A 27,917-nucleotide genomic window follows, 5' to 3' on the forward strand; every position below is an offset into this window, starting at 1 on the left:
TGTGACCCACTGGTGGGTCGCGACCCATAGTTTTTGGAAACCATGGTCTAGAGGAATCATTGGCTCTTACTTTTTTAAAGATGACTGTGGTGTTACGGTAACTGTTAAGAGGATGTCTTTGGCTCAATTTACGATGAAATGTGACTTCAACGCCATCTAAAGGCATCTTACCATGAATTTCTAAAAATCATTACTAAAAACTTTGGTCGATCGCAACCAGATGGCAATAAAATATAAAATAAAATATTGAGTGTCGCCACATATTAAAAATCATAAGCTTGATAAAAATGCATTTAAATATATTATATATTTACTTACCTATGTAAAAATATTTACGATTAATATCACCCCATAAAATATTTACAATTCTGACATGTCTATTTGATTTGATTTAAAGTGTTTATGATTTTTACATTTTGTTTACCGTAGTTTTTTTACAGTGGCAATAAAAGGGTAACCTGTCCAGTCAATGAACCAGATTTTTTTACGTTGTCAATTCTAATTAATATAAATGTTTTTCTACAGTAAAGTTCATTTATAGTAGTAAATGAACATTTAAGTACAAATGTTTATAAGATTGAGTTTAATCTTGAACAATTGACAATTACATCGAATTTCTAGAGGTGGAATAAAAAAATGATATTAAATGAATAGCAAAACAAATGCCATTTGAATTATTTTTAAACAAAATAAGGAATATATCGTCACTGTTCTGGCAGAAGACACTAATTCGAAAAAATGACAAATTGAGTTAGTACCAAAATGTTCCTTATTTCAAACTTTACCGTCTGGAAACCTTCTTAACAAATAAACAGTCTTTATTTTATAGTCATCCTTTTTACGATTACTTAATAAACTCACATGATAGACCATTATTTCAAACATTTTCACAACTTCAAAGTCAAATTACTCCAAACTAGTATTCTCCAGTTAGTGTGTTCTGCCAGAACAGAGACGATATAGTTGTACTCGTATATCTCGTTATAACAGTGAATAAAAATGTATGGAGAAAATCATATACCAAATGTCAACGATTGTTTCCTCATTACATCCGAGATCTCGCTATGTCCGAGATTGTAATAACCGAGTTCGACTGTAGTTATAATTATGACATAGTCGATATATAGACATCCCAATTCGTTTCGTTTCAACCATGTCCGATCCTAATGGGATCATATGGGCCTCCACAGAGTGGACGGTTTGTATTAACTAACTAACTATATCCGAGATAAGAATAAAGTAAGGCACGCAACGAATTGAATAAAAAAGAAGTTGGGGGTAAGAAAAAACGTAAATAAACATGGGAACAAATCTTGATAAGCAAACCCAAGGACAAAATAAGTGACAAATTAAAAAAAAAAATGTAAAACGTAAGAAAAAAATTTAGAATTTGAGGTAAGTGCACCACTGATTACATAATATTCTAAGAAAAAGACAGAACGTTAATTCTTTGAAAAAATCTAATGTCGATTTTAACGAACAGTGCAAGATAAAATAAAAAATAGTTATATTTATTTTACCTGTAAATATGTAAGTGAAATGGATTTGGAGATATAAAAAGAAACCTTTTTAGCCCAGTGGTTTCTAGGTGTGGACTTTTGTAATTCCCTCATCTCGAATAAATAATTAAAAATCATCAACACCTATACCATATTCCTAGGTATCTACTATGATTGAAAAGTAGATCTTAATTTTTTGTATTTATGATTGCTTCATAAAAAAACAATATTTACGACTTTATGATGTGGCAGATAAATGAGCAACTAAATAGTGATCCAAATATTATGAAAAGTCCAACTATCAAAGCATCACGGCATAAAATTAGTAATACCACGGTTATACACAATTTATTGTACCTACCTATTGTTATAATTTTCTTAGTTCATTTAATCGTTGTTTTAATTTAATTTATTTTAATTCAAATTCATCTCTTATGTGTTCATTCACTGAATTGTTTACCCTATCTTTTCAAAGTGTATATTCTTTCCTTTTTTCAACATACTAAATTATCAACCTCCACTTTTTGATAGGACGACAGACAGTTATAATGGCACGTAGATAATAATTTTAAGGCCGTAGACAGGAATGAACGTTCGATGGCCCAAATATAGTACAATAGTATGTATGTAATTAAAGTTAGGGTACAAGTCGGTTATCTTGGATACAGCGGCAAACACATTTTGAAAATAGCCGATATACTAGATTATTTGTAAGGATTACCTAACCTAACCTAAACTAACCCAAACTAACAAATAATCCAGTATATCGGCTATTTTCAAAATGTGTTTGCCGCTGTATCCAGGATAAACATATAGAACAAAAGTTAGTGAAGTGGAAGTTTGTCGAGGCTGTTTTGATCGGGTTAATTTGTCTTTGAATAATATTGTGACTAGAAATTTTAACAATTCTTATTATTTTTAACATTGTATATTGTTCATAATTTTCGCGACTACCACGTGAATAGACGAATATTATTTACTTATAACATTTTAAACACTTAACATAAATAGAGAGAAATTGTACAGTCACTTGACAAAGATTAAATTTGATATGTGTCATAAGTATATTAGGCATTTTCGCTCGTATGTTTTCTTTATATTATTATGAAACTATATTTATTGTAAAATCGCTTTATAAAAGGTAGGTACATCAAAACCGTAGTAAATATCTGAAATAATTACACAACACTATTTAAAAAAGTGGAGGTTGATATATGATCGTCCATTGTGACATATTATGCTCCAATATCGCAAACAGAAAATATTATTATGGACAGAGCAAAATTAACAGAGTGCTTGCCTTCGTACCTGACTAACCTTTATTTTCAATGAATGTGTGTGTGTGTATGTTTTAAATCTATGTAGGTATTGTTTCAAAAATGGTTCGATTTATTTCCGCGTTAGCAGCACATGACGATCAAGTCTTGTCAAATATTAATTTGATATACAATCGATTAGTTAATATACAAAAATACAAGATTAAATTTAAATATTTCCCCTAAAAATTAATAAATAATATTTTTAATAGAAACGCTAAGCGTTTTTCGTCGTTTATTACGTCTAAACCGAGATTTTTCGATTTTAATTACATGCTTTCTAACCTCTAAATCGATGTTTTTTAAATTTGAAAAAAAAGATATAAGGATATAATAAATTCCAATTACCGTTTAGCGTTTCCCTAGGTAATAGATTTTCGTACATTTTTATCGTAATTTTGATAATAAAACTCACGTCATTCATTCTTGCCACCCGATATAAATGTACCAAATTTGAAACGTATTTTTGGAATACAGAGCTCCCCGATACTTTTTAATTTTTTATTTTATTTTTCTCATTACTTTTGAATATATATTTACCGATTAATAAACTTTTCAAGCTATTTTTCAATAACAACTTTACCTAGAGACATCACCTTAATGGAGAACGTTATCGTAACATGATTGACAACTTTTTGAGAACAGAATTGAATGGTTTGGGCTTGATGAATGTGGTTCCACTTCACATACAGCCAATGTTACAATGGCATTATTGAGAGATCTGTTTCCACAAAAAATTGTCTCAAGAAATGTCGATTGACCCCCACGGTCGACGGATTTAGACGACATTGTCTTCACTTCTTTCAATTTTAAATAGGGAATGTGGTAATAACCACTTGTTTCAGAAATGAAATAAACCGATGGATCGATTCATTTAATATTAGACCTGGTCCAAAACAAGATTTTTGAAAAAAAATGTGAATGACAGATTTTGGCGCTTCGATAAATGATAATAAATTTCTATCCATGTCTTTCTTGTGGATGTATTTTCATCATCGGAGTAATGTTATGTTATTTGTTTTAGATTAAATAAAAAACATTATTAACATATTTCGTATTAATTTAATTATCCCTCGGTACGAAAAATGATTATTCATATAAAAAAATATTATTTATTGCAGTTGTAGATATAATATACTTAGAGATATAAACTTCCAGCAAATGCAACACCACGTTTAAGAAGTCTTATTCCTTCACTGAATCGATTTTCCAGATCGGTATTTCCAATGTTTTTTGATGCTCTACAGAGTTCACATAGTACTTCTTCCAACATACGCATGTAACGAATAATAGAACCTGAAACAGAGTGTGAATATTTATACATATATGCATTCAATTTAATTTATCCATTCGACTAAACCGAACACGGAGCCGAAACCTTAAAAGAATTAAAAATTCTGACAGTAAACCAGTAATTCTCTGGTCTAAAACTTTCTTCTGTAACCCATTTGAACCAGATAATACGATAGAATAAACAAGAAATTTTACCTTCATAGATTTCGGTCATTTTACAGATTTCTAAAAATGATGCACCTCTACACCAAGCAATTATAATTTCAATCAAGTTCGTTTGGAACGAATCTATATATTCCTCTTTACTGATAATAACTTTTGCTTCCAATGCTACATCTCCAATTGACATGGCAGTACGCTGAAAAATTTAAAAATATTATTAAATTAATTTAGTATTGAGGGTAACTAGCGAAAACATGCAAACTGATAAAAAATCTGAGAAATATAATTAATGATAATTACCCGAATTGTTAGCATAGTCTCCTGTATTAGAATGTTATGTATAGGCCGAACATCAGTATCGTATTCAGCGCATACAAAACAACTAGCAATAGCAACACATAAGTCGGGAGATAGTTTTGTAAATGCTCCACTAAAAATAAGTTCAGTCAACACTAGTTCATCAGCACTGAAATTAAAAGATATGTTTGTTTTAAAAGCATTTTATAGAAAATGTCTGTATTTTAAGATTATTTAAATTCACAATAAAAGAATTGCCGTTTAAGTAGTACAGTAAAACCTCGTTAGTAAGAACACTGATAATTCGAAATTCGCCGTAATTCAAAATTTTCGTGAACACTATTTTCATATAAAACCATACCTTTAATTCGAACTTCGTAATTCAAAATGTTTTCAGAGTTCTGGCATATGAAAATATTCAATAAACCCTAATGAAGTTCACTATTTCATGAGCCAGTCATTGAAAATTGTGATAGACTTTTCTTAAAACACCAAAAATTACTTATTTTATGAAGGTAATAAAAATAATCCTGACATTTTATGACCGGCACAGCGGTATATCATCAGAGGCACAACTGCACTCCACTCAAAGGAAAAACAATAACTCACATGTTTCAGGGCTATAGGTATTTAATTGTTGATGGTTTATTGGATTTTTACATAGTAGCGGTCCGTATTTATTTTAATTATGTAATATATTTTCGAATTTACTTTGTCTAGAAAATATTTTATAGCCATTCTTACCTAATGGTAGCTGTATATTTTTCGCATTGTACCTACATATTTAGCTGTTATATTGGTATGTAATATTTTTTTTAAATAGTGATATTTACTTGTCTTGAAAATATTTTTTTTTAGATTTAAAAAAATAGTTATTTAGTTGAATAGTGCCTACTTTTTACTATGTCAAATTGCCTTTGTGAAACTTTTTAATTTTAATATGTTAATGTCATGTACTTATTTTTATTCTATAATAAACAAAAAAAAACCATTATCAAAAAATGTTACTTTTTCTGGAGACAATTACTTATTACCTACATACCATGCAAATTATTTGTTTATTAATAGGTAACTAATCTTTTATAATTGAGCCGTTGCCCGGAATAATGTTGTATCCAACAAAATTGTCAATGTTGAGTTATTGATGGAATAATGTTGGGTATGTTTTTATGCATCGTTTAAGGTAGGTAGTATGGCAAAGAAAAAATATTTAGGCTTGTGGCAGCATTTTAAAGTTATTGGTTTGTGGAAGAACGTTGTATATGTTATTGTCAAAATGGCGTCGCCGTCCGTCAATATCACGGAGAGTGGTATAATTCACTTGAATAAAGGAAGAAAACGGACATCTAATGTTTTAAACTGGACAAATATCAAAGCTAGGAAGCTGAAGGATGTAGGAAAAGAGTATTTATCCAGAAAAAATATTATTAAGCCTGCAATTTACCCGTCGAAACAGTTTTGTGGAATAATGTTGTATACCATTTGACAGTTCTGTTGATCTCATGAATAAAATTATTACGTTCGACATATTATTAATATGTCGAACGTTAATCGATTGTATTCAATTGATTTATCCATATTGTTATTGGAAATGTTGTTTGATAATAATGCTGGCATTGTAGTGCTCTATATATTGTAACTTAATCTAATACCGTTTCAATTTTTTTAATCGTTCCTAGTTCTATTTTGCAAGGTCTCGTATGTGCCAAAAAAAATTTAATCCCGGATATGTTCTCTATTTTAATATAAAGACAAATATTCAATTAGCATTCAGGTTACTGAATCACAATGGACAAAGTCATCATCTCGTCTCATGTATTGAGAGTCGAATGTCGGACGCTATGTTCAGAAAGCAGACAAAGATAATTCTAAGCTCAAAAACCTCAATGACATGTGTGAATTCATGTAAGATGAGCATGCTGCCTTTTTAAAGACACTATTGAGTGAAGCAGAATGAATAAAATACATTTTGCGGAATAATGTTGTATGTGAAATTTTCATATACAACATTTTTCCACTAATTTACTATATTTTTTTTTAATAAATCCAAATCTAATTGCCTTTCTTCACAACTTTACATTTAAAACTCTTAATAATTGTATGTTTATTGTGTTTAAAATATAAAATGTAACAAAACATAACTGGTTTAATTTTTTCCATTTTTCTCAAAACAAAAATATTGTTGGATACAACGTTATTCCGGGCAAGGGCTCAATTATATAAGTGCCCTAATAATTCTTAATAATTTTAATATTAATGACCATATTTTGAATCAGAAAGATATTTTTAAACCCTTAAAAGGTAATTATAAGATAATTTGAAATAACAATAACATATTTTTTAATAATATCAATAGCATAAATAAAAAAACCCAGCGGACTTAAGTACCGGCCTTTACCTAACTAATCCCTGTATTACCTGTGTCCCCAAATTCCATGTCTGTGGGAAACCCACCATTACCTACCAACCTATTTATTAAATGTAAAAATAAAATGATAATATTTTTAAGCTATATTATTCATAATCTACTTAGGTATATTAGATATTTTATAGCATTTAATTCAGAAACCAAATCCGATAAACAAAAGTCGTGAAGTATGAGCTTACTTATTTTCCCACATAAATATTTATTACCTATATTCTGTTGTTCCTGCTACTTTTTATATACAAATAATAGTAAACGTGGAATTTCTGAAATTTATTGCAAAAACGTATTATAAAAGTAACGGTATTTCTACAAGATAGCACAGCATTGTTAACTATGTGTCGTTATTACAACTAAGCTAATCTACAAATTAATAAACATATTTGAATTAAAATTCATTATCGTTCATATTAACGAATGATACAATTTTATGACGAAAAAAAACTTGTCCCGTGGAGATAATGATAAGGAATGTCATTTTTTATCAAGGGAGATGAAAAAACTAACCTAACGTAACATAACCTACTAAATCTATCATTTGTATAGTACAAATTATCAAACAAAATGCATTTCTCCGACAGAAAATAGTTTTCCTTTAATTATATTTTTGACACAAACCAAATATTGATAAAAACGTGTAAGAACCTTATGATATTTTATTATTTCGCACAGAATATTAAATATAAATGACAACAAAAAATACACGTAAAACTAGAAAATAATATGAGCCACCACTGGGTTATTCATGACAATACAGCAAAATATAGTCAATTTTTAAATACGTTTCTTGGCGTAACAGGCTATATTTCCAAGCAGCTGAATTTTTCAAACGCTTCCTTGATTGTTCTTGTTGCGATTCCGTCACACTAACTATTGAAACATTCATTATTAAAAGTAAAAAATAGTAAAATAATTGAAGCAAAATTATGACGCGCACGAGAAAACGGTTTGACGGTTTGTATGGAGATTAAAGGATTCGTGAAGAGTCATTATTTAAATCGCGGCGTCTGATTGGCCGGTTATGCAGAGGGTTTTACCAGAACAAATTTATTTTAAGAGCGGGTTTAGTCAGTCTCCTCGATATTTATTTTGATTTTTTGAAGAAACAGAGAGGGATTTAAAACTCTCACCTAGAACAGAAGATAGGTCTTACGAAAGAGCTCCTGCGTACATTCATAACTATTTTTTTTGAAAAATCGCCCAGAGCGGGTTTTGTAACTCTACGCCTCATTTGGTCATGGTCATTTGGTATTTGGCCAAACTAACCGCTGGTGTTTGTTCACATATCATCATATTATAACTATAGCGTTTTGAACATTTTCAAATGAAATGCAGATATCAAGTTCTTACCAAATGGAAAATAATACTATAGTTACCCAATTTTTACTCTTAGAGCCTGTCCACATGGCGCGATTCCCATCGCGATTTACGCTCGAGAACCAGAAATGTCTTCCGTCCAGATACGGCGTAGTTTGCGTGTTTGAAACAATAGGTGACGTAATTCATTTTTGAACCAGCATAAAAAAACAAATGCGAGTGTAAAAAAAAGCACAACAACTCGATGGTGTTAGTCGGTTTCTATGAGATTTTGTATTTCGCGATTACTTCCAACACCTATTCTCCGCACTTTACAACCTAGATGACGTAATTTATTTGGGAGTAGCAATAAAAAGTCTCGCGTTCGAGCGCCAAGCGGTCGTATTTCATTTTGTAATGGCTGTAAACGCTGCGATTGTGCAAGTCTGGCGTTTGCAGGCGATCGATGCGCGAGAGTCATAACGCGGGAGCGCTTGTGAACAGCTGAATTGGGTCACATGTACCTGGAGAACGCGCGATTTGTCACTCGCGCGTAAAAATGCGCCATGTGGACAGGCTCTTAACATAAAATTGCCAAAAAAGCAGTTAACAGGTATTGCCCAAACGACAATATAAAATCACTAAAATTAATAAATTGGTTAAAAATATAAGTTTTAATGAAAAATTGTATGTGTGTGTTTGGTGTGTTTTTTGGGGGGGGGGGGGGTGTAAATTTACCGCACCGGGTGACATCAACTTTAGTTACGCCACTGCTCAGATGCGTTGATGATCCGCACACACAATTGAAAAATTAGAGGGATTGTTGGTCCATAGGTGCAAGATTATGACTGATGTCAGTGAAAATCAGTTTATTGTTAAGTAGCAACACTGAATGAATATATTTTCTTGTATTAAATTTAATTTAAATCGTCAAACCATGTCAATTTATTACTTTTTATGTATGTAACTTAAGAGACTATTTTTATACTTATACCTATAAATAAAAAACAAATTCAATATATTTTTGAATTGATTTTAACTAATGGAACTTATCTCCCATTTTTATGTGCACCTAATCTTTTTTCTTAAAGTATTTTGCACAATAGACTCTGGAACGTATCCCCCGTGCAAAAAGAGAACCAGGGTGTAGGGGAGACCGGGGACAATTGAAACACTAGGTTTTAGAATTTTTTTCTCCTTACATATTTTAAACTTCAATAATTTTAAGTAAGATATTGATGTCATATCTATTCTAGTTTCTGTGTTTATTTTTATATATGGTCTACAACCATGGATCAAAGAGATATTACAAAAACAGTGAAGATTGGGAACGTGTTTCAATTGTCCCCATGCCTGGGACAATTGAAACACATACTGGGGACAATTGAAACAGTACTTAGATTCTATGGCGTCTTTAGTGCTAATAATAAGGAAACAGATTTATTTAATTACTTTTATTGTAAATTATAGTAAACATTGAAAAAAAAAAAAAAAATTGCAACACAATAAGTAATATTAAAGTAAGTAGGTAGTTGGTAAGTAATAGTAACGAGACTAAAAAGTAATAGTAAAATATAAGTAATAGTAAAAATTGATTCTGATAAGCAATTGTGACATGTATAGTTAAATTTTTGTTTAGTGCATGCCTTGTGTGACCAACCATGACAATCGATGCACTGGACTAACAGTATAAATATGTTTCTAACGTCCCCACCTTAGATTGTTTCTATTGTCCCCGCACCATTTTTTTTTAAAACCATTAATTATTTTGTAAACAACGATCAATTGCATAATTGCATTCCACCTAGAGTTAATAGACAAATAAATATGTTAATATAATTGAAATCATCTGACTAACATTTTTGTATCTTCAGTCACACTTTTTCGATTAACGCAAAATATTACTTTAATGGTGGGAATAACGTTTTTGCGAGGTATACAGGTCCGCTCTGGACTGCGCTCGACGGACGACTGCTGAGCGGCAGAAGCTCCCAATGACACAATGTTTGGCAAACTCTCACGTGATTCGGACATGTGAATCGGCTGCTATGGCCGCTGTTTCTATCGTCCCTTGTTTCTATTATCCCCGTTCTCCCCTACTTAGATATTTTTGCTAGAAGTATAATATTAATATTTTAGAGATTGATAGATATATCGATTGATAGATACTTCTGTATGTTTTAACGAATACCTGTAATGGTATTTTCATTCGGAGTTATCCTATAGGTCCTAAGAATTGTTTGAAAATATCCCGATACAGCTGTAAACATCAAAAAAATTTGAACAATCACTGTGTCAAAATGTGGATGATTTGTTAATAAATTACAGTAAAATAGCTATTAAGACGGTACTTCAGTGAAACGGCAAATAATTTTCAACTATAGGTGCGACGAAATTTCGGACTAGCTGGCAATCGGACAGCACAAGTCGGGCTGTGAACATGTCAATTTGTTTTGTGATGGCAACGGGGGAATTAATTCTTAAATCGTGTAAAGATGACTAAAAAACGTTACCCATTTACTTGAAAAAGAAAACATGTCAATGAATATATTATTATTATTAGTAATAGAACAATAAACATAACATTAAATGGATGCATGTTGACTTTTTATGACAAATTATGTTTTGTTTTGCACGCGTCATTTGCACAATCTTCGCGTCGCGTAGTCACGATCGTTTTAGACCGTGCCCCAGCTGAAGTATAGCCTTAAGTAGATATCACATTGTTTATGCTGGACTTGACTCACCTGCTGAGTTCACAAGCAACTCTGCCTTTTATATTGATAACATCAGTTTCATTACAGTAACCCAGAGTTCGAAGAATGTTCTTGCGGGACAATAGTTCATCCATTTTCAATAAACTTTTAGCTGCCTGAATTTCCCTTTTAGTATCATTTATGTCATTCAATAAGTTCCCTTTAAACTCATATTCCAGACATAAATCATTGCAATCAGGAGAATCATACAAGGGATGGTTGTGCAATCTTAAAACAAAAAAGTAAAAGAACACATCAAATTTACCAGTAAGAATAATTATTAAGACTCACATAATTTAAACTTTTTTTAAAAAAACATAAATACAGGTAAACCTCGTTCATCGCGACCCCGTTATATCCTAAGATTTTTAATATTTGTTTTTCCCATTTCGACAAATAATTTTATTTACGACTATATTATTATTTGGTTTTCATATTTTAAATTGTTTTTTAAATCTCTCATCAAATGCTAAATTTCACATATCGCAACTGTGTCCAAAATATATCCCCACAATCAACGAGGAATTACCTGTATGTACAATTTTATATTCATGGTTAGTATTATAGTATTGGCATGATGATTTATTTGAATGATATGATGTAGTGCCATAAAATATTGAGAAGTTACGTAAACAGTAAGATGTAATGATGTAAATTTGTTGTCCGCATAAGTAACTTTATATAAAATTATATCATATTAAAAATATAATAGAAATTAACTTACAAACGCTCATAATTGCTAATATTTTTTAACAGGCCTGGTAATTTGGGGTCCCTTAGTCCCATATCATTTATGGGATGCAATAAGGGAAGTCCTTCAGGATAGGCATGATTCAATTGTCGTAATACAGTCAAGAAAGCTTTTTCTCTTCGACCACGCTTTGTACTAATAGGGAGATGTACAACTTCATTGCTTATTTGATAGATAAGTTTGTGATCCACAGGAAATATACCGATGTAGCCATTCTAATAAAACAGTTGACAATAATGTAATGAGATAAAAACACAAAAAAAACTATGAATTAGTCAAATCAAATTAAATTTATAATTTCAGCATAGGATATTACGTACAACCATAATATTATATACCTATGTAGGTACATTTAAAGTAGCAAATATTTAACCCATTGGAGACAATTGGCGCTGCTGTTGACCAAGTGATTTTGGACAATCGGCGTCAATTTGACGCCGCTTGTCCTTGGTAAAAATATTTTATTTTTTACATTTAGATATTTCTTGAAACCCTACAAATTTACCTACATATTTAACCCGATTGCCGCGACCGTATTCCAGTAGGATAGAGCTAGTACGTAACAAATGCGCAACTGTATAGCATTCAGATACGCAAACCTTGACCTGTCGATAAGGCAAGAAATATTTTTCATACGGCACTGAGCATTTTATTAAAAAATAACCTGATTCATCCGCCTACTGCCCACCTACATAACTTTTTTGGAAATATTTTGTTTTAATTTCATAAATATCGATCTTGCGATCGATCGAGTTTTGCTGGCACGCGCATTTCGATTTGAAATAGCGCACGATTTTACGACGTCTGTGAGGTAAGCCATTTATATCGCTATTTATGTACTGTTGTGTCCCTACTTTGAGTGAAATTTTAAACTGATGTGTATGTGTGGTTTTAATTACTTGTGTTTATTGTTACCGTAGAAAAACTTTTTAAAAACATTTCAAAATTTTTGTCGAAATTTATAACACAACGTAAACAAACATTGGCTGAGTTTCAGCTTACTGTGATTAAACAATTAGTGGATAAATATAAAGTGAACCCTTCAAATACACCTCAGCCTAGACCAACAAGCGATAGTCCAATTATTAGACTATTGCCAAAAGCTGCGACACGACATTTACCAGAGCTACATACTTCTGCCGACTATAAATACTGATAAGCTTCGATGTCGATATCATGTATGTGGCAATTCGAAGAAAAAAAACAAACACTTTCCCATTATGTTTGCCTAGATTGTGATGTAAGATTATGTTTGAGCCCATGCTAAAAATATACCACTCGGCAAAACATTTTTAAAACTGTTTTATGTGTTTTGTAAAAAATAGTCTTAAAACTTAAGATTTAAATGTTAAATGTGTCAAAAATAATTAATGTGCATTCCTAACTATAATGGGGCATATGTTTAAAAATTCAAGGGTGTGGTTTATTTATTTGTAGTATGAAATTAACACGTATTGGGCAGTGCGGCGCAGAGTTCCAATTCATTCAAGCATCATGGCAGATAAATGATTTCAGTAAGAAGTTTGTTAGTAAAATATTTGTTCGCGTATTTTGAAGTGCATAGGCCAATTAATTCCTATTTTATGTGTGTCACAGCAATCTTTATGGGTTTGAAGTCAATAAATGTCAGACCAATCATTTATAACTGCCGTATTTATTATAATACAGTGAAGAATAACATTTAGAAAAAATGTACCGCAGACGGGACTTCTTTCATATTGAAACTTACGCGGCGGCCAGGTTAAAAAGATGAATTGTTTCAATACTAACACAAGTTTTGAATAAATATTAAAATTAATCATATAATATAAAAGTTGTAGTTGTTTTCGTAATTACAACACTTACTACAAAATTAAATCTGGCTGTTGGTCCAAAATTTTTCCCATTTTAATCTGTCTTCAATGGGTTAAGCAAACATTATGAGGTTCCTGATAACTGGATAAAAAGACTCTAAATTGAGAACATGTACATACATACTATATTACACAATAATTATTTAGAAAATCACCAACTAAGAAAAAACTGCTATTAATTTTATTCTTTTTGCATAAATAATTACATAAGCCATGCCTGTGAATGTCATTCTATAGTCGCACTTATATCTAAATATCCATGGACCCTAAAATTTGATTCAGTAACAACAAATCAGTAGGTACCTTCTTGCCTTTGACATAAGGTTTTGGCAGTATGTCACCATCTTTAACTTCTCCACGGGTTACGTGCAGCATAACTTCAAGTTTAATTTTGGGAAAGATAGACTTATAAATCTTTTTGTATCTTTGACAGCTGACAATTATTCCCCAGTCGTATTCATCAGTCTCATTTTTAATCTTTAAAAAGATAAAAATAATCAACAAATGGATGAAAAAAATACTCAATTAAATCTTATAATGGGTGTTTTTTATGTACCGTACTGGTTTATTTTATGCTGTTATTATTATTGACAGTACTGCAATCAATAGTTATTTGACTGGTGTATAGTTCAGATGCTGCCAATTTATTGTGGAAAAGTTCACATTGCAACAATGCATAATGGTTATTAAAAACATTTATCAAAAAATAGATACCACAATTTGAAAGTTCATTTCGACCAGAGTAGATCTATTAAAATTCAATGCTTACGGGCCCTTTTAATTAGTTTTGTAATAAAGGTGTTATTTGCATTTGAAAATCAATTAGCAAAAACACAATTTAGTCCGCACCGTAAACATTGAATTAACAAAGCAAATGGTTGGTTATGGTGAACGGAAAACCAAAGATTAATTCATAAATGACCTCGAATTGCTAGGGAAATTTTCATAATCCATTTTCTGGATGAAATCTTGTGACATCAACTGGTCATCACCTCGTTCACCTGATTTAGTGCCAGATTATTTTCATTGGGGTGGGGTTACTTAAATTAACGGGTCTATGCAAATAAACAATAATTTCCTCAAGAAATATGCGAAAATGTACAGAAAAATGTGGTGTATTAGTGCAGCAGCCAGAGGCAGCCGTTTGTCAACTATTTCCAAGAATATAAGGTCCATAAAATAATCATGAAAACGTTTTTTACGAGATATTCAAAAACAAAATCGGTATGGTACATAAAAAGCAACCTGTATACCCTACATAACTCGTCCATACACAGATGGAGGGATGATCTGTTTTAATTCAATTTTTTACATTTTCATCATATAACTTTCCAAAGTATCCGAATTGTACAGACATAACCAATTTATTTATAAGCCATGCAGGGAGTTCTACAATAATTTAAATAAATTAGGGTCCTCCAATTTTAGTAAATATTTACAGTAACTGATCATGAATATGTTGGAATTGGAACGTGATGGAATTGTATAATTTAATTTGTTCAATGGTTACAAAATACACATAGTAATAAATGATTAAATGCAGGTTCACACATTATGTGTTCATATATATATAATGTTTAAACAACGCTACATGCAATAGTTTCGTATGAATATAATAAATAATTTTTACAAATCAGGAAATATTACTTTAATTGCTTACTGTGCGACTTTAACCTGCATAGTGAATCAATCTTTTTTTCATATATTACTCTGTACATATAATTTATAGGACGGACAGATTCTTGTTGCATTGTAACTACGACGAAATCACTTAGGAACGGTGTTGGTGTCACTTGAAAGTAACGATATCAACACCTGAATGAGTCGCCTGCACTGCCACAAGAATCTGACATCATTCTACAAACTTGGCTATCGAATTAAATTTTAGGAACCGAGATGACATCAGGGTTGGGCGTTTTTATTATCGTGTACATTTGATATTGTATACATGAGCCGAATTTCACTCCACCCTTATGTATTTACCCAATTTAACTAGTTAACAAAAAATAAGTCGAAAAATTTGAATGTGTACCTTAATTAATCTACCTTGGTGTAAAAACTTCATGACATATTTTGGATCAACAATATACGGACGTATACACTCATGAGCATGTTTTACTTTTTGCTTTGTTTCATGTAATTCCATAATTTGGGATTCATTCTTTATGAAAGTGGAATGATATTTCTCTTGTTGTTTTTTCAGTACTAAAAATCAATTTATAGTTCACAATTAGTATATTAGAGAAGAATAAGTTGGGGAAGGCCTCCATCCAGCAGTGAAACAGCCCTTGCTGATGATTATGATGTAATAAATAGATTTGACTGATTTTTACAGCCAATGCAATTACACATTTTTAACAGTACTTCTTGTTACAATAATTATCATACAATATACACATCCTGAAACATTACAAATTGATAAATACACAAGCCATATTTAATTGAAAAATGTAATTGATATAAGTTACCACACATGAAAAAAAGCTGAAATCTGAAAAAAAAAAGTCTTACCAGAATAAAGATTTCTTAATTTTTCTCGAGTTTGGAAAATTAGAAAACTTTTGTCAATCATATATTCTGGATTTATTTCTTCCTGTCTGAACAAATTTAGTATCATACTATAGGTCAAATGAAACGCTGAATTTAAGGGATCAGTTTTCCCCATCATTATGTGCTGAACTTGTTCTGGTGTAATGGCTTCATCTATCATCAAAATCACTGTCCCTTTCTCATCTAAACCTCTTCTTCCGGCCCTTCCTGACATTTGAATATATTCTCCTGATGATATCTAAAAATAAAACAATGCATTCAGACGTGACTTCCAAAGAGTTTCATATTAGATATGCAAAATAATTGCAGGAGAAATCATATGTTATCAAAAATGGAATATCAATGGGAATACCTTTAACTTACTCCATTGGGCAATGCTAAATAGTATGTCGAGTATGTATTCAAACAAACTGCTATTAAGACAAATATATATAAACTGATATATTAAAAACAACTAGCAGAACTAGCTGGCAACAGCCAGCTGCTTCGCCAGGCGTTGCAAACAGCTTGGCGTCTTTATGGCATGGGTAATAAAATTGTGAAGTATGCATAGACGGCGCCGTAGTTTTCCCTTCGGGATGGATTTTCACTCACCTCAGACAGACAAATTGACATTTCGCTGATTTGTTAGTTTTACGATTTGCAAGTTGTCACTGCCAATATAAATTTGGGGTCATATGCCTAGTCTATACTGGAGTTTGGCATTCAGAATGTCGTCTGACACCACCTCAGGCTGCTAGGTCTGACAGAACAGCTAGCAATCACAGATTGCTACCACTGCCATTTTGATACAATATATGACGTGTAGGTATGTAAATGTTTCGTTAAATCACGTGCATTTAAATATGATAAATAATTATGCATCTTAATCATTCGAATATAATGAAATATATGATTATATGGATATGTGATTATCACAAATAGCAATCCAATATAACGTGAATATTAATCTCCCACAGGTTCCATTTACATAATAGAAGGTTAGCAATATAAACAATAAATTTAAGGGGGAGAGGCACACCAGCAGAGAACCTAGCGGAAAAATTCGAAGCTTGCAATTTGAGATTTTTTTTGATAATGTACAATTTCAACTGTATTAATTAATTAATATGTATCTGAAAACATTAAAAAGATTTTTATTTTTTTTTAAATTTAAAGATAAACTTACGATTGTAAAAAAATGTAATAAAATTTGAATTCGTTGCAGGGTCACATCTTATTATTACATTATATTTTATGGTCATATTTATTATTAAAATTTAGTTTATTAAGTTTTCAATTTTACGTCGTTTAGATTTTTGACTAATTCATCGTTTTAATATTTTTTATATTTATTTTAAAAAACATCGATTTTTATAAAAATACAAATGTGTATAACTTGAAATCCTTTTTATTTATATCGATAATTATTACTAGTCAATCATAATTCGTACGATATTTGATGACATTTGTATGGTTAAAGACATAGCTTATAATCAGTATCCTTAGAATGATCGTAAATCGTGTCCATTTTCTGAATAGCAAAATGCCTTATTCTTGTTAATTCTATGTCAGATTTAGATTCACACTTATTATAAATATAATTTTTTACCGGAAATATTTTACCATATAATGTTAACAACAATTTTACTAATGGTTTTGTGAATGCGTTGAAAAATTAATAATTTAAAAAATATATAAAACCACAGCACATGGATGTACTGAAATATGACTATATTCTAAATCATTAGATGGAGAGGTTTTAAAGAATACTAGTTTATGTAATAAAAATACTTTTGCAGTCATAACATGTTTAACATAAATACATAGAAATAATAAGGCTTCAAAATTATATAAATATATTTTCTTCAACGTTTAAGGATTGTCCAGGCTTATTTACACTCTGAAAATACCAAAAAATCTCTATGTTGACCTATGTGGCATATGTGGGCCCTTAAGATACGACACTATCTAATGGAAATATCTTCGCACCGTGACACAAGTAGCAAGGAACATATTGTTTTAATCCAAAACGTCGTGTTGTATTCCGTTCCACAGTACAGGACGTTTATGGACGTCCTGTCATATCACATCTCACAAAATACGACGTCTATAGACGTCGTGTCCGCGAATGTGTTTGAATAGCCTTCATCCAGCAGTGGATTGATACAGGTTGATAACAATAATGACTATATAAATGATTAGGTATATAAAATCACAATTTTCATTTAACCAAGAAGAGTAGAATCAAGCTGGGATAACCGTCATCCAACAGTGAATCGAGCCAGGTTGATGATGATAATGATAATATGAATAGGTAGATATTATAATATCAGCAATTTAGATAAAGATAGCAATTCATATGACCAACAGGAATACAATTAGCTTAAAGAGGCCTTCATCCAGCAGTGGATTGATACAGGTTAATGATGATAATGATGATATAAATGGGTAGGTATATGATATCACCAACTGATAAATATAGCAATTCATATGACCAAGAGGATTAGAATCATCTTGGGATAGCCTTCATCCAGCAGTGGATTGATCCAGGTTGGTGATGATAATGAATGACGATATAAATAGGCAGATATATAATATCACATAAATATAGCAATTCATATGATCAAGAGGAGTAGAATCAAGTTGGGATAATCTTAATCCAGCAGTGGATTGATCCAGGTTGATGATATAAATAAAAAAATAATATCACTAATTCTGATAAATATAACAATACATAGGACCGGGATGATAATGATTTAAATATGTATATTACATCACCAATTATTGTTGAATGGCTTTTAAATATTTTTATGTTATATTAGCTAATTAAACTTATATAATTTTCATCGGTTCAAAAAATAACAGAACAGCAATACAAAAAAAAAACATTACTATGTATGTAAATTTTATATGGTCAGTTTGAATTTGGACACGCGGATAATAAAATGCGAAAAAATGACAAATTAGAATGAGAATTCGTATAGATGTTATTGTTTATTTGGTACAAGTCGGTTATGGGAAGCCAGGCGGGAACCGCGCTAATTGTCATAGCCGATTTTGGCAAAATTCATGAATTCAAGAATGAAAACCTAACCTAACCTAAACTAACCCAACCTAACAAATAATCCAGTATATCGGCTACTTTCAAAATGTGTTTGCCACTGGCATCCCCATAGCCGACTTGTACCGTTTATTTGATTTTAATTTGCTCAATTATTATATCGGGATACATTTTTGGAGTATATAAAAAAGTGAGGTGGAATTGTGAGAAGTCAAAATGAAGTGTAAATAGATTTAAAATTATTATTATGCTACCTACCTAATAATAAGATCATTTCCTTTTGATTTAAAGAACAGTGTTAAAAATGACGATTGTTTAACATACTAGTTTATACAGATGTTAAAAATATTAAGTAATTAACATAAATAATGAATAAATTATGTCGAAAAATGTATTTTTAGGTCAAGGGGATATAATTTTTGAGACGATCATATGAATAAATTAGCAATAAAAATCTCTCGGGAACATGAAAAAACAAAATAAAGTACCTACTTATGTGTATCTATCGATCTGATTAAGAATAGTTTGTCAAAAATGCATTTTAATATTACAATCTTTTTATATGGACGACATTAAATATCGCTATCCAGTGTGGTAAACATGTGATTTTTTTTTTCAATCGAGTATGTGGTAAATAAAGTCGCGTGTCGAATCGGAAACCTATTGGGAAATAATCAAAAATCACCGTATTCAAATGGAAATTTCTCATATTTATACTAGTGTTTGAAAAAAGAATATCAAGGGAACGGATTTTTTTGGATCTATCGGACATGACAAATAAGGCACACAATCGCTTGTCAAAACGGAAAAAGCCGTAGGATAATAATAGTATTTGATAATTACTTACAAATCTGCTATTCACCCCATCAAACTTTTTAACAGTTGTAAAAAATACTGTTTTCGCAGGCATATTGAGGCCCATGGCGAATGTCTCAGTTGCAAAGAGAGCCTATAAATATACAATATATATTGAGTTGTGTTAAAATATGACAAAAATGCATTTAACTAAGAGAGAAATAATATTTTTTCAATAAAATAAATACACCATTGTCATAATGCTTACTAGCCATTTCACTGATAATATTAATATGTAATGCTGCTTCAATTTTCATTTTTTTGATTGTCCAACTTGATTTATGTTTTGTAATATTGCATTTAAATCGTTTTTAACAACACAGAAACATCAAAAGCTTGGGTCTAAATATCAAAGATTTGAAAGCGAAAGGTGTTTTTTAAACTTGGTATGGTGGATGGCAGGATATAGTATAATGAAACATAGTTCACCTTAATAAGTCCTTCACCAAAAAGTATTTCCACCGTTTCCTTTATGAGAGGAAGGAGTCCGCTGTGATGATAAGCGATACCTCTTCTCAGTAACGGCAGTATTCTGACTATTTGAGGAAGTTTTTTCTCATCCTCCGTCAAAATATTTATAGCATTTTCAAATACCTCATTCACCAATACTGTTTCTGAAGCTGCAAAGAATAATGAAAATATGAATCAATAAATCAGGTTCACCGAAAAAGTTGAATATTTAGCAGACAAAATAACATTAATTGATTCGTTTACTGCACAACATGTACTGAGCTACCGTTGTAATAATTTGCATTGCATAGACTTTTTTATACTGACCGCTACCAGTGACGAAGGGTGGATGTAGGCTGTGGAGATCAGACATAAATAGTGCACAGTAAGCCTTTGTCAGTCATACTTATTTGTTTTCATTGAACTAAGAATTAATACAAATTGTAGATGGTATTGGTTAGATTTTTAAATTCAATTAAGCCCTACCTAAATTAAACCATAACAGATATTAGATAAAAAATAGTCTTCTATGTATAAAAATCTAGAATTATGCCATTAAAGCATACATAATTTTAAATATTTTACAGATAAAGGATTTTTTTTTATCTATTATGGTTTGGTTTAATCGAAAACTTAACCGAATTTTAAAAACTATCCGTAATTCATATTATTAGTTCACTGAAAATAAATAAATATGACCAACGAGGTGTGCATTATTTTATGCGGATCTCCACACAGTCCACCTTTACTATCATGGTTTGCTTTATACTAGGTTCAACTGAATATAAAGAATTAACCGATACCATCTGCTATTTGTATTCTTAGTTCAATCAAAACGAATAAGTATGACTGACAAAGTTTAGTTTGCACTATTTATGTTGGATCTCAACAGCATGCCTCCACCCTTCACCACTGGCACCCACATATCCAAATACTAGGAAAGGACACGTAAATGGCTGCTACATGTCTTGTTTAAGGTGACGCATCAGTGAAACGCCAAATAATTTCCAACTGTAGGCGCGACGAAATTTTGGACTCGCTGCCATTCACTGAGAGAATCTCGAGTCGTAAGCACGTCACTTTGCTGCGTGATGGCGACGGGTCAATTAATTCTAAAATCGTGTAAAGATGACTAAAAACGTTACCCATTTACTTTAAAAAGAAAACATGTCAATGAATATATTATTATTGTTAGTAATAGAACAATAAACAGAACATAAAATGAACGTATGTTGGATTTATATGAAAAATAATATTTCGTTTGACAGGTGTCATTTGCACCCGCGACCCGCAGTCCGCGCATCGCCTAGCAACGATCTTTTTAGACCGTGCCTCAACTAATGCATGGCCTTAAGTGCTAGGTTGAAAATATTCATGGGGTTCCATTATGTTGTAGAAGAGGTAAAAGAGTGAGTAAAGTCAATTGGGAAATAATCATTACTCTTCTGTTCTGACAATAAAACAGAAGTTATATTTTATATTTTTGTCATTGAGCTGCTAAAACCTCTGATGACTGAATTTTGTCCAAATCTTTTTTTATGTTCTCAGTTCATTTATATTGCTAATAAAATCTTGAATATTCCATGTATCACCAAAATTCAAATTTAATTAAAGAAACCTCCGATTTAACATGTCTCATTTTAGTAACACCATAATACATCACATCAGAACTATTACAAACACTCGATGATGATGAGCCACCCACTATTTGTTATTTTGATAAATTCAGTTATTTAGAGATCAGAAAAAAATCGGAAGTCTACCTTCATTTTATACTCATAAAGCAGTCTTGTCACATCAGAGGTTTCAACAGCTCAATGATGAAATATCACATACCAGAACCGAAGACTGCCCATTGGAAAGAGATAAACGATTATAACAAACAAAAAGAATCACATGGCACACATACAGTAATCAATGTGTCATGAAATGCATACATAATCAAATAAGTCAAAATTAGAAAGTAAGGCATACTTCGGCCACATCATCCGGCATGCGGTAAGCGAGGCCCTACCAGAAGAGGAATGCCCAAAAATCTCAGACACCAGGTTGAGCTCATCCCTTAATCCGTGTTTAGAGCAGTGACAGACAGGGAAATAAATGCTGACGTCAGATAACAAATATGGCAGAGAAAGAAGAGAATAATATGCAACACCTGTCTGTTAGCATGCAATATTTGCTGTCTACATATAGAGACTTCTTTGTATTGTAATGGTGCTAGTTATTTGCATACGAATATTACAGAACAATATTTTCATACTGCATGTACTATTTAAAGATGCCGTTACACAGTGTATTTTCATTACAGTGGAACCCCGATCTACCGTTCTCGCATAAATTGTTTTCCTGCACGGATCGTTCATTTTTGAAAATCCCGCCAAACACCCATAAGAACAATGTTAAATAATCCCGCATTAACCGTTCCACGATGTTTCGTTTCCTCAATCTATCGTAATATTATGGCCCCTCACAAATATCATCCCGATTGACCCGTTTTTTTTAATATTTTACATTTTGCTTTCATATAATTGTTTATGCTACTTTTTATTATGCTTTGTTTGCACAGATCGGTCGGCGCTCATTCTCGCTTGACCGTTCAGTCGCGTTGCTTTGTTTGCACTTTGCACAGGCCGCTCAGGCTTGCCTCTTAGGGGCGGCAGGTTATATGAAAGTATGGTGAAACAGGCAAGTATGGTGTGGCAGGCTGGTAATCAATTTGCGGCAAAATTTCCACGTTAACATTATATTATATGGGTACGTTATAATGACCAAAGTAAATCCTCCGTGATGCCCTGCATTTTTTTTGTCGCGTCGCTATATCTCGTAAGTTTTCGGCTATTGTTGGCCTGCTTCGAGAAACTTAAAATAATTCAAGACGTGGAATTTTTTTTTTATATATCCGCATTTATCGTTTTTTTAGGGTCCCTTGAAAATCGTAGAATCGGGGTTTCACTGCAATATGTATGGAATAATAAATCAATTTGCTCTGTTTGTAGTAATTGCATTCTCTTAGGTTAACAAATTCTTGTATTCAAACTTGATATATTCAAAGTAAATGTGAAGTAGCTAATTTTTTTTTCTACTATGGCATGTTGTCATATCTCCTTGGATGTGGTTGATATTATTACATGTTGTTATTATGAAAAAGAATATAATATTAATTATTATATTAGCGTAATATGTAGATAAAGTCAGTTTTTACAAGTGCATGTCTGAAACTATGCCAAACATTATATTATTATCATGCAATGCACCATTTGTACACGAAAAGAGATGTCATTAGTGGTAAGATAGGGGATTATCTCAGCACTAAAATGAACAGATAATATCAATACGTTAGAGGATGAACAACGGAAGTCACGTTTGGACTTTTGTTCAGGAGAGTGATTTTAGTGTAGGTTAAATGTTTGAAACTCTATAACTTTTTAAAGAACTATAGTAATAAGAGCCTGTAAACGGTATTATTCATAATTAAATTAATTTTTGACCATAGTATAGATAGAAATACCAAATTATTTAGAATTAATAAATTAATGGACTTCCGTGTTTTATGTTCTAAGCGATGGTGCCCACAGACGCGTCGGGCGCGCGAAGTCGGCGAATGCAGTGTTTATTCATAACCATAATCACACGTCTCTTCCCGCGCATTACCCTTCACCTATGTTATAAGCGGCCCAAGCAGCACAAAATAAATATTATTACAGCGCCTCTCATAACAAAGCAATAAAAATATTATATTATTTCGGGGCTTGTAATTAAAATTTACGACGACATTATTCAACCAGCGATAAACTGAACACGCAATAAAATAAAACAATGACTTCTCTGTAATTAAATAATTGCTTTCCGCCCGTCGGTCGACGATGCCTCGCGCAGCGTGTTTTTGCTCGCTGTGTTCAATGAATGGACTCCATTGTATTTTCTTTCATTCGTATCGCCGAGAAGCGGTGATTCGCGAAAAAACGATGATTCATGCGGCGCGCGCGTATAATGCATCGCCATATCCAGTGGGCGCTGGCGTATTTGATTACGTTGTATTTTCGATGATTTATGCGCCACTTGTAGAAATTTTGCGCGAGTGCGGCGCCCGACGCGTTCTGTGGGCATCATCGCTAACACATAATGTAGAAGTACCACTAAGCAATAGTTCACCTATAGATAATACACGGAAGTCCATATAGGTATAAATTATTTTTATTTCCTGTGCAACATATTATTAATAATTATTTTATTATAAATACACAAAATAATTCAGTAAGTCTAAATATAAAAAGGAATTATATATTTTTTAATTTACATAAGTACAAGATTATTATTGCTCTAGAAAAAAATCAACGCAATGAGAATTATTCCTGGTCATTCTCCGGGACATCAGCTGATGAGGAATTATGTGGAATTCTATCATAAAATTCTTGAAATACTGGAGATATCCATTGTTTCATAGTTTGCAGATCTTAACCAGACACGGTGGTTTTGCCTCGAAGCTCTTGGCCTAATAGAATCTCCGACTTGCTTATGTGCCGAATTGCAGGATGCCGATCACATCCTCTGGGAGTGTCCCCATATTATGTCGGTTGAAAGGGAAGAGCTTCTCAAGTCGGTTCGACCCTCAGTTGGACTGGTCGGCCATTGCGACTTGGTATCTACGGGTGTAAATTTGTCAGGTTTTAAAAAGTTTGCGGCGTTTTACGGCGAGCGAGAAGGTCGGAGGTCCACAATTTGGAAATCTTCATCGGAGAACTTCGCCTTATAACGTAGATAACCAGCGCCATCTTAAGATATAAATAAAAAAGAAAAAAAAGGTGTGCCATCAATATTCTTTTTTCGAGCCACAAAAGGAGCTGAAGATGATGCATTCAAAGAGCAATAATTGTTTATATCATTTAACTCCATGTTAATAACTTTAAAAGGCTTGTTTCTTTTACATGTCCCTACAAACTGAACCCAATCCAATTGAGTAACAATCTGCATACCGTTCAGCATCTTTTTTAACGTTCTGTTATAGAGTGGGCAGTGTCTATCTCCATGTGTGTATGGCCTCGTAATAGGAATTTGTGATTTATGATTTTCAGCGTAGGAATGGTTTTTAGAAACCAGGTATATGAAAAAATAATCATGATATTCCTATTTTGGCCAGGGCAATTAATTATCATACCAAATCGTCAGCTCTTTAATATTTACTAAAACATTGCTAGATGCCCATTTCATCAAGCAGCAGCCGATCTTATTGCCACCCCTTCCTCTTTTTATTTCATCCACATCAGTGTTGTGTCTCACCACTTGCATCATCGTAAATTGTAAAATTCAGAGTCCACAATTTTCTCAGATGGAATACTAGATGGAGTAGGTAAACACTTCCCCAAGTCAACCATTATTACTTTTATACTGGTAATTTTTTCTGTTGCAAGAGTTTTATCAATCTTATTTAATTGCAAGTGCTTCCTGTATGTGGTCTTCCAAAAGGTGTCTTTGAAATTCTTTTTCTTCAAAAGAAATATTGACATCTTTAAGACTCATCTTAGGGCTATCGCAGGCGTCACAGGTATCATTGCTTGGTAAATCAAACCCAAATTAAATTTTTATTTTATTTAATTGAAAATCCATTTTGAATAGGTATATGGCGATGGAGCCACAATTTTGGGTTCATTCATGTGGTTATATTCTTTGAAGAATAAATCAAACATTTTTGTAATACTTATTTATGTATAACTAGCTGTATCACCCGGCGCTGCCCGGGAGTTACGTAGAGTGCAAGGGATTGAATTTAAAAAGGTAAAAAAATATAATATTTTAGATTTTAATTTTTTTGTACATTTATTGCATTTAAATATCTAAAAAAGTAGTACAAATTCTATTTATTATTATAAAACTGTCCCCGGGGTGCAACGGGTTAAAACTGAAATTCGAGACCCCGACCACGCACTCTGGCTCTGATGCGTCCCTGGGGTGCAACGGGTTAAAACTGAAATTCGGGACTCCGACCACACACTCCGACCACGCACTCCGGCTCTGATGCCACTACATACAATTATTGTCCGTGAGTGAAGCATTCCGATCTACGCGTAACACGTCGCCTGCGCCAACCTGGCGGTTATTAATTTTTCTAATCTAACTTTGCCATTTGACCTCCGATCAGGCTGAAATAAACGCCAATATTTGTTAAATGTACACATTCTAGCGACATTTTCAATAAAAAAATGGGGGTTTCAGCATTAACTTCCGCGTTTCAAGACCTTGTACACGGCGACTTTTTTTCCGCAAAAACCGTAAAACTATCCCCGGGGTGCAACGGGTTAAATCTGAAATTTGAGACCCCGACCACGCACTCCGGCTTGTCAGCCCCCCTCTACTGTCCAAATTTTGTTGAAATCCGACTGCGCGTGTGGATTAAAAACGAAAATAATAGTGTAGATAATACGTAGCCACCTAACGTTTGTTGGACTTCCGTGTTTATGGAATTGTTATAATGGTTTATTAACATTTTTCTTAGAGCATAAACATCGTAAAAAGGACACCCGTTGTTTATGCACTAAAGTGAATTGGACTTCAGTGATTTTTTAATTAGCTATATCGGTTAATTTACTTATGGACTTCAGTGTTTCATTCATTTGTGTAATGAAATAAAATAAACTCAGAAATGGCAAAAACTGGACTTCCGTGGTTTATCCTCTAATGTACAGATATACTATGCATAATTCAGTTGGCAGCTCATTTAATCGTTAAGAAAAAGTTAGAATGAAGAGTATGACCTTTGTTGCTATATATATATATATTAAAAAATATATCAGGTCATATCCATCCATAATCGGCAGAACAACGTAAGCGACAATTTATAAATTTTAAAGAAGGTTTTTTTTAAATTATTTTCGTAATTAGTTTTAAAAATGAATTCGGTTAATGTGGTTAATAATATTTGGTTACTGCCTATACTGAAATTATAATACAATTGTATTAGTACTTTCAATTTCTGGGATAGTGGCTGTAACGCTGTTTTGTCTATGTCTATGACGAGATATTTTTTTCAGACATGTCACTTACGCTATTTGGTGTAGTTGTTTTTATCTAAATAAATTTGATGTTAATTATCATGACAGGGCATTAATAAATAAGTATTATAATAAATAACATAAGCACCCATTTATTTTATGAAAGGGGGCGTTGTTAGATAAATGAAAAAAATTCTTTTATGGCTTTTTAAAATAATATTTTTTATTCAACTTGCTTGTACTTAACCACATACAGGTAAAATAAAAATAAATGGTATTTTTTTTAAGGTTTCGTTTATATTATTATTATAGGTAGGTAATGTTATTTTTCAAAATGAAATAGGTATCTACTCGTACATAATTAAATATACCTACTAATTAAGAT

At 32.1% G+C, this 27,917-nt stretch overlaps 1 protein-coding gene across 1 annotated transcript in view; it reads right to left on the bottom strand.

Annotated features, from left to right (window-relative positions):
* Nucleotides 1-3,854: 3,854 nt before the first annotated feature.
* LOC147072121 (exosome RNA helicase MTR4-like) overlaps nucleotides 3,855-27,917 on the bottom strand; it is a 36,366-nt gene continuing 12,303 nt past the window's right edge. The window contains exons 8-17 of the mRNA XM_085946886.1: nucleotides 20,526-20,716; nucleotides 20,089-20,190; nucleotides 16,160-16,436; nucleotides 15,681-15,853; nucleotides 13,952-14,125; nucleotides 11,769-12,010; nucleotides 11,036-11,272; nucleotides 4,571-4,736; nucleotides 4,304-4,466; nucleotides 3,855-4,111 (exon numbers count right to left, since the gene is read on the bottom strand). Coding sequence (XP_085803012.1) covers nucleotides 3,954-4,111; nucleotides 4,304-4,466; nucleotides 4,571-4,736; nucleotides 11,036-11,272; nucleotides 11,769-12,010; nucleotides 13,952-14,125; nucleotides 15,681-15,853; nucleotides 16,160-16,436; nucleotides 20,089-20,190; nucleotides 20,526-20,716 — 1,883 coding nt within the window. The 3' untranslated portion in view covers nucleotides 3,855-3,953. The remainder of the gene's footprint in view (nucleotides 4,112-4,303; nucleotides 4,467-4,570; nucleotides 4,737-11,035; nucleotides 11,273-11,768; nucleotides 12,011-13,951; nucleotides 14,126-15,680; nucleotides 15,854-16,159; nucleotides 16,437-20,088; nucleotides 20,191-20,525; nucleotides 20,717-27,917) is intronic.

This window comes from Rhyacophila brunnea, unplaced genomic scaffold (genome assembly GCF_057557595.1).
Source record: "Rhyacophila brunnea isolate RB1 unplaced genomic scaffold, BYU_Rbru_1.0 scaffold_2, whole genome shotgun sequence".
NCBI lineage: Eukaryota > Metazoa > Arthropoda > Insecta > Trichoptera > Rhyacophilidae > Rhyacophila > Rhyacophila brunnea.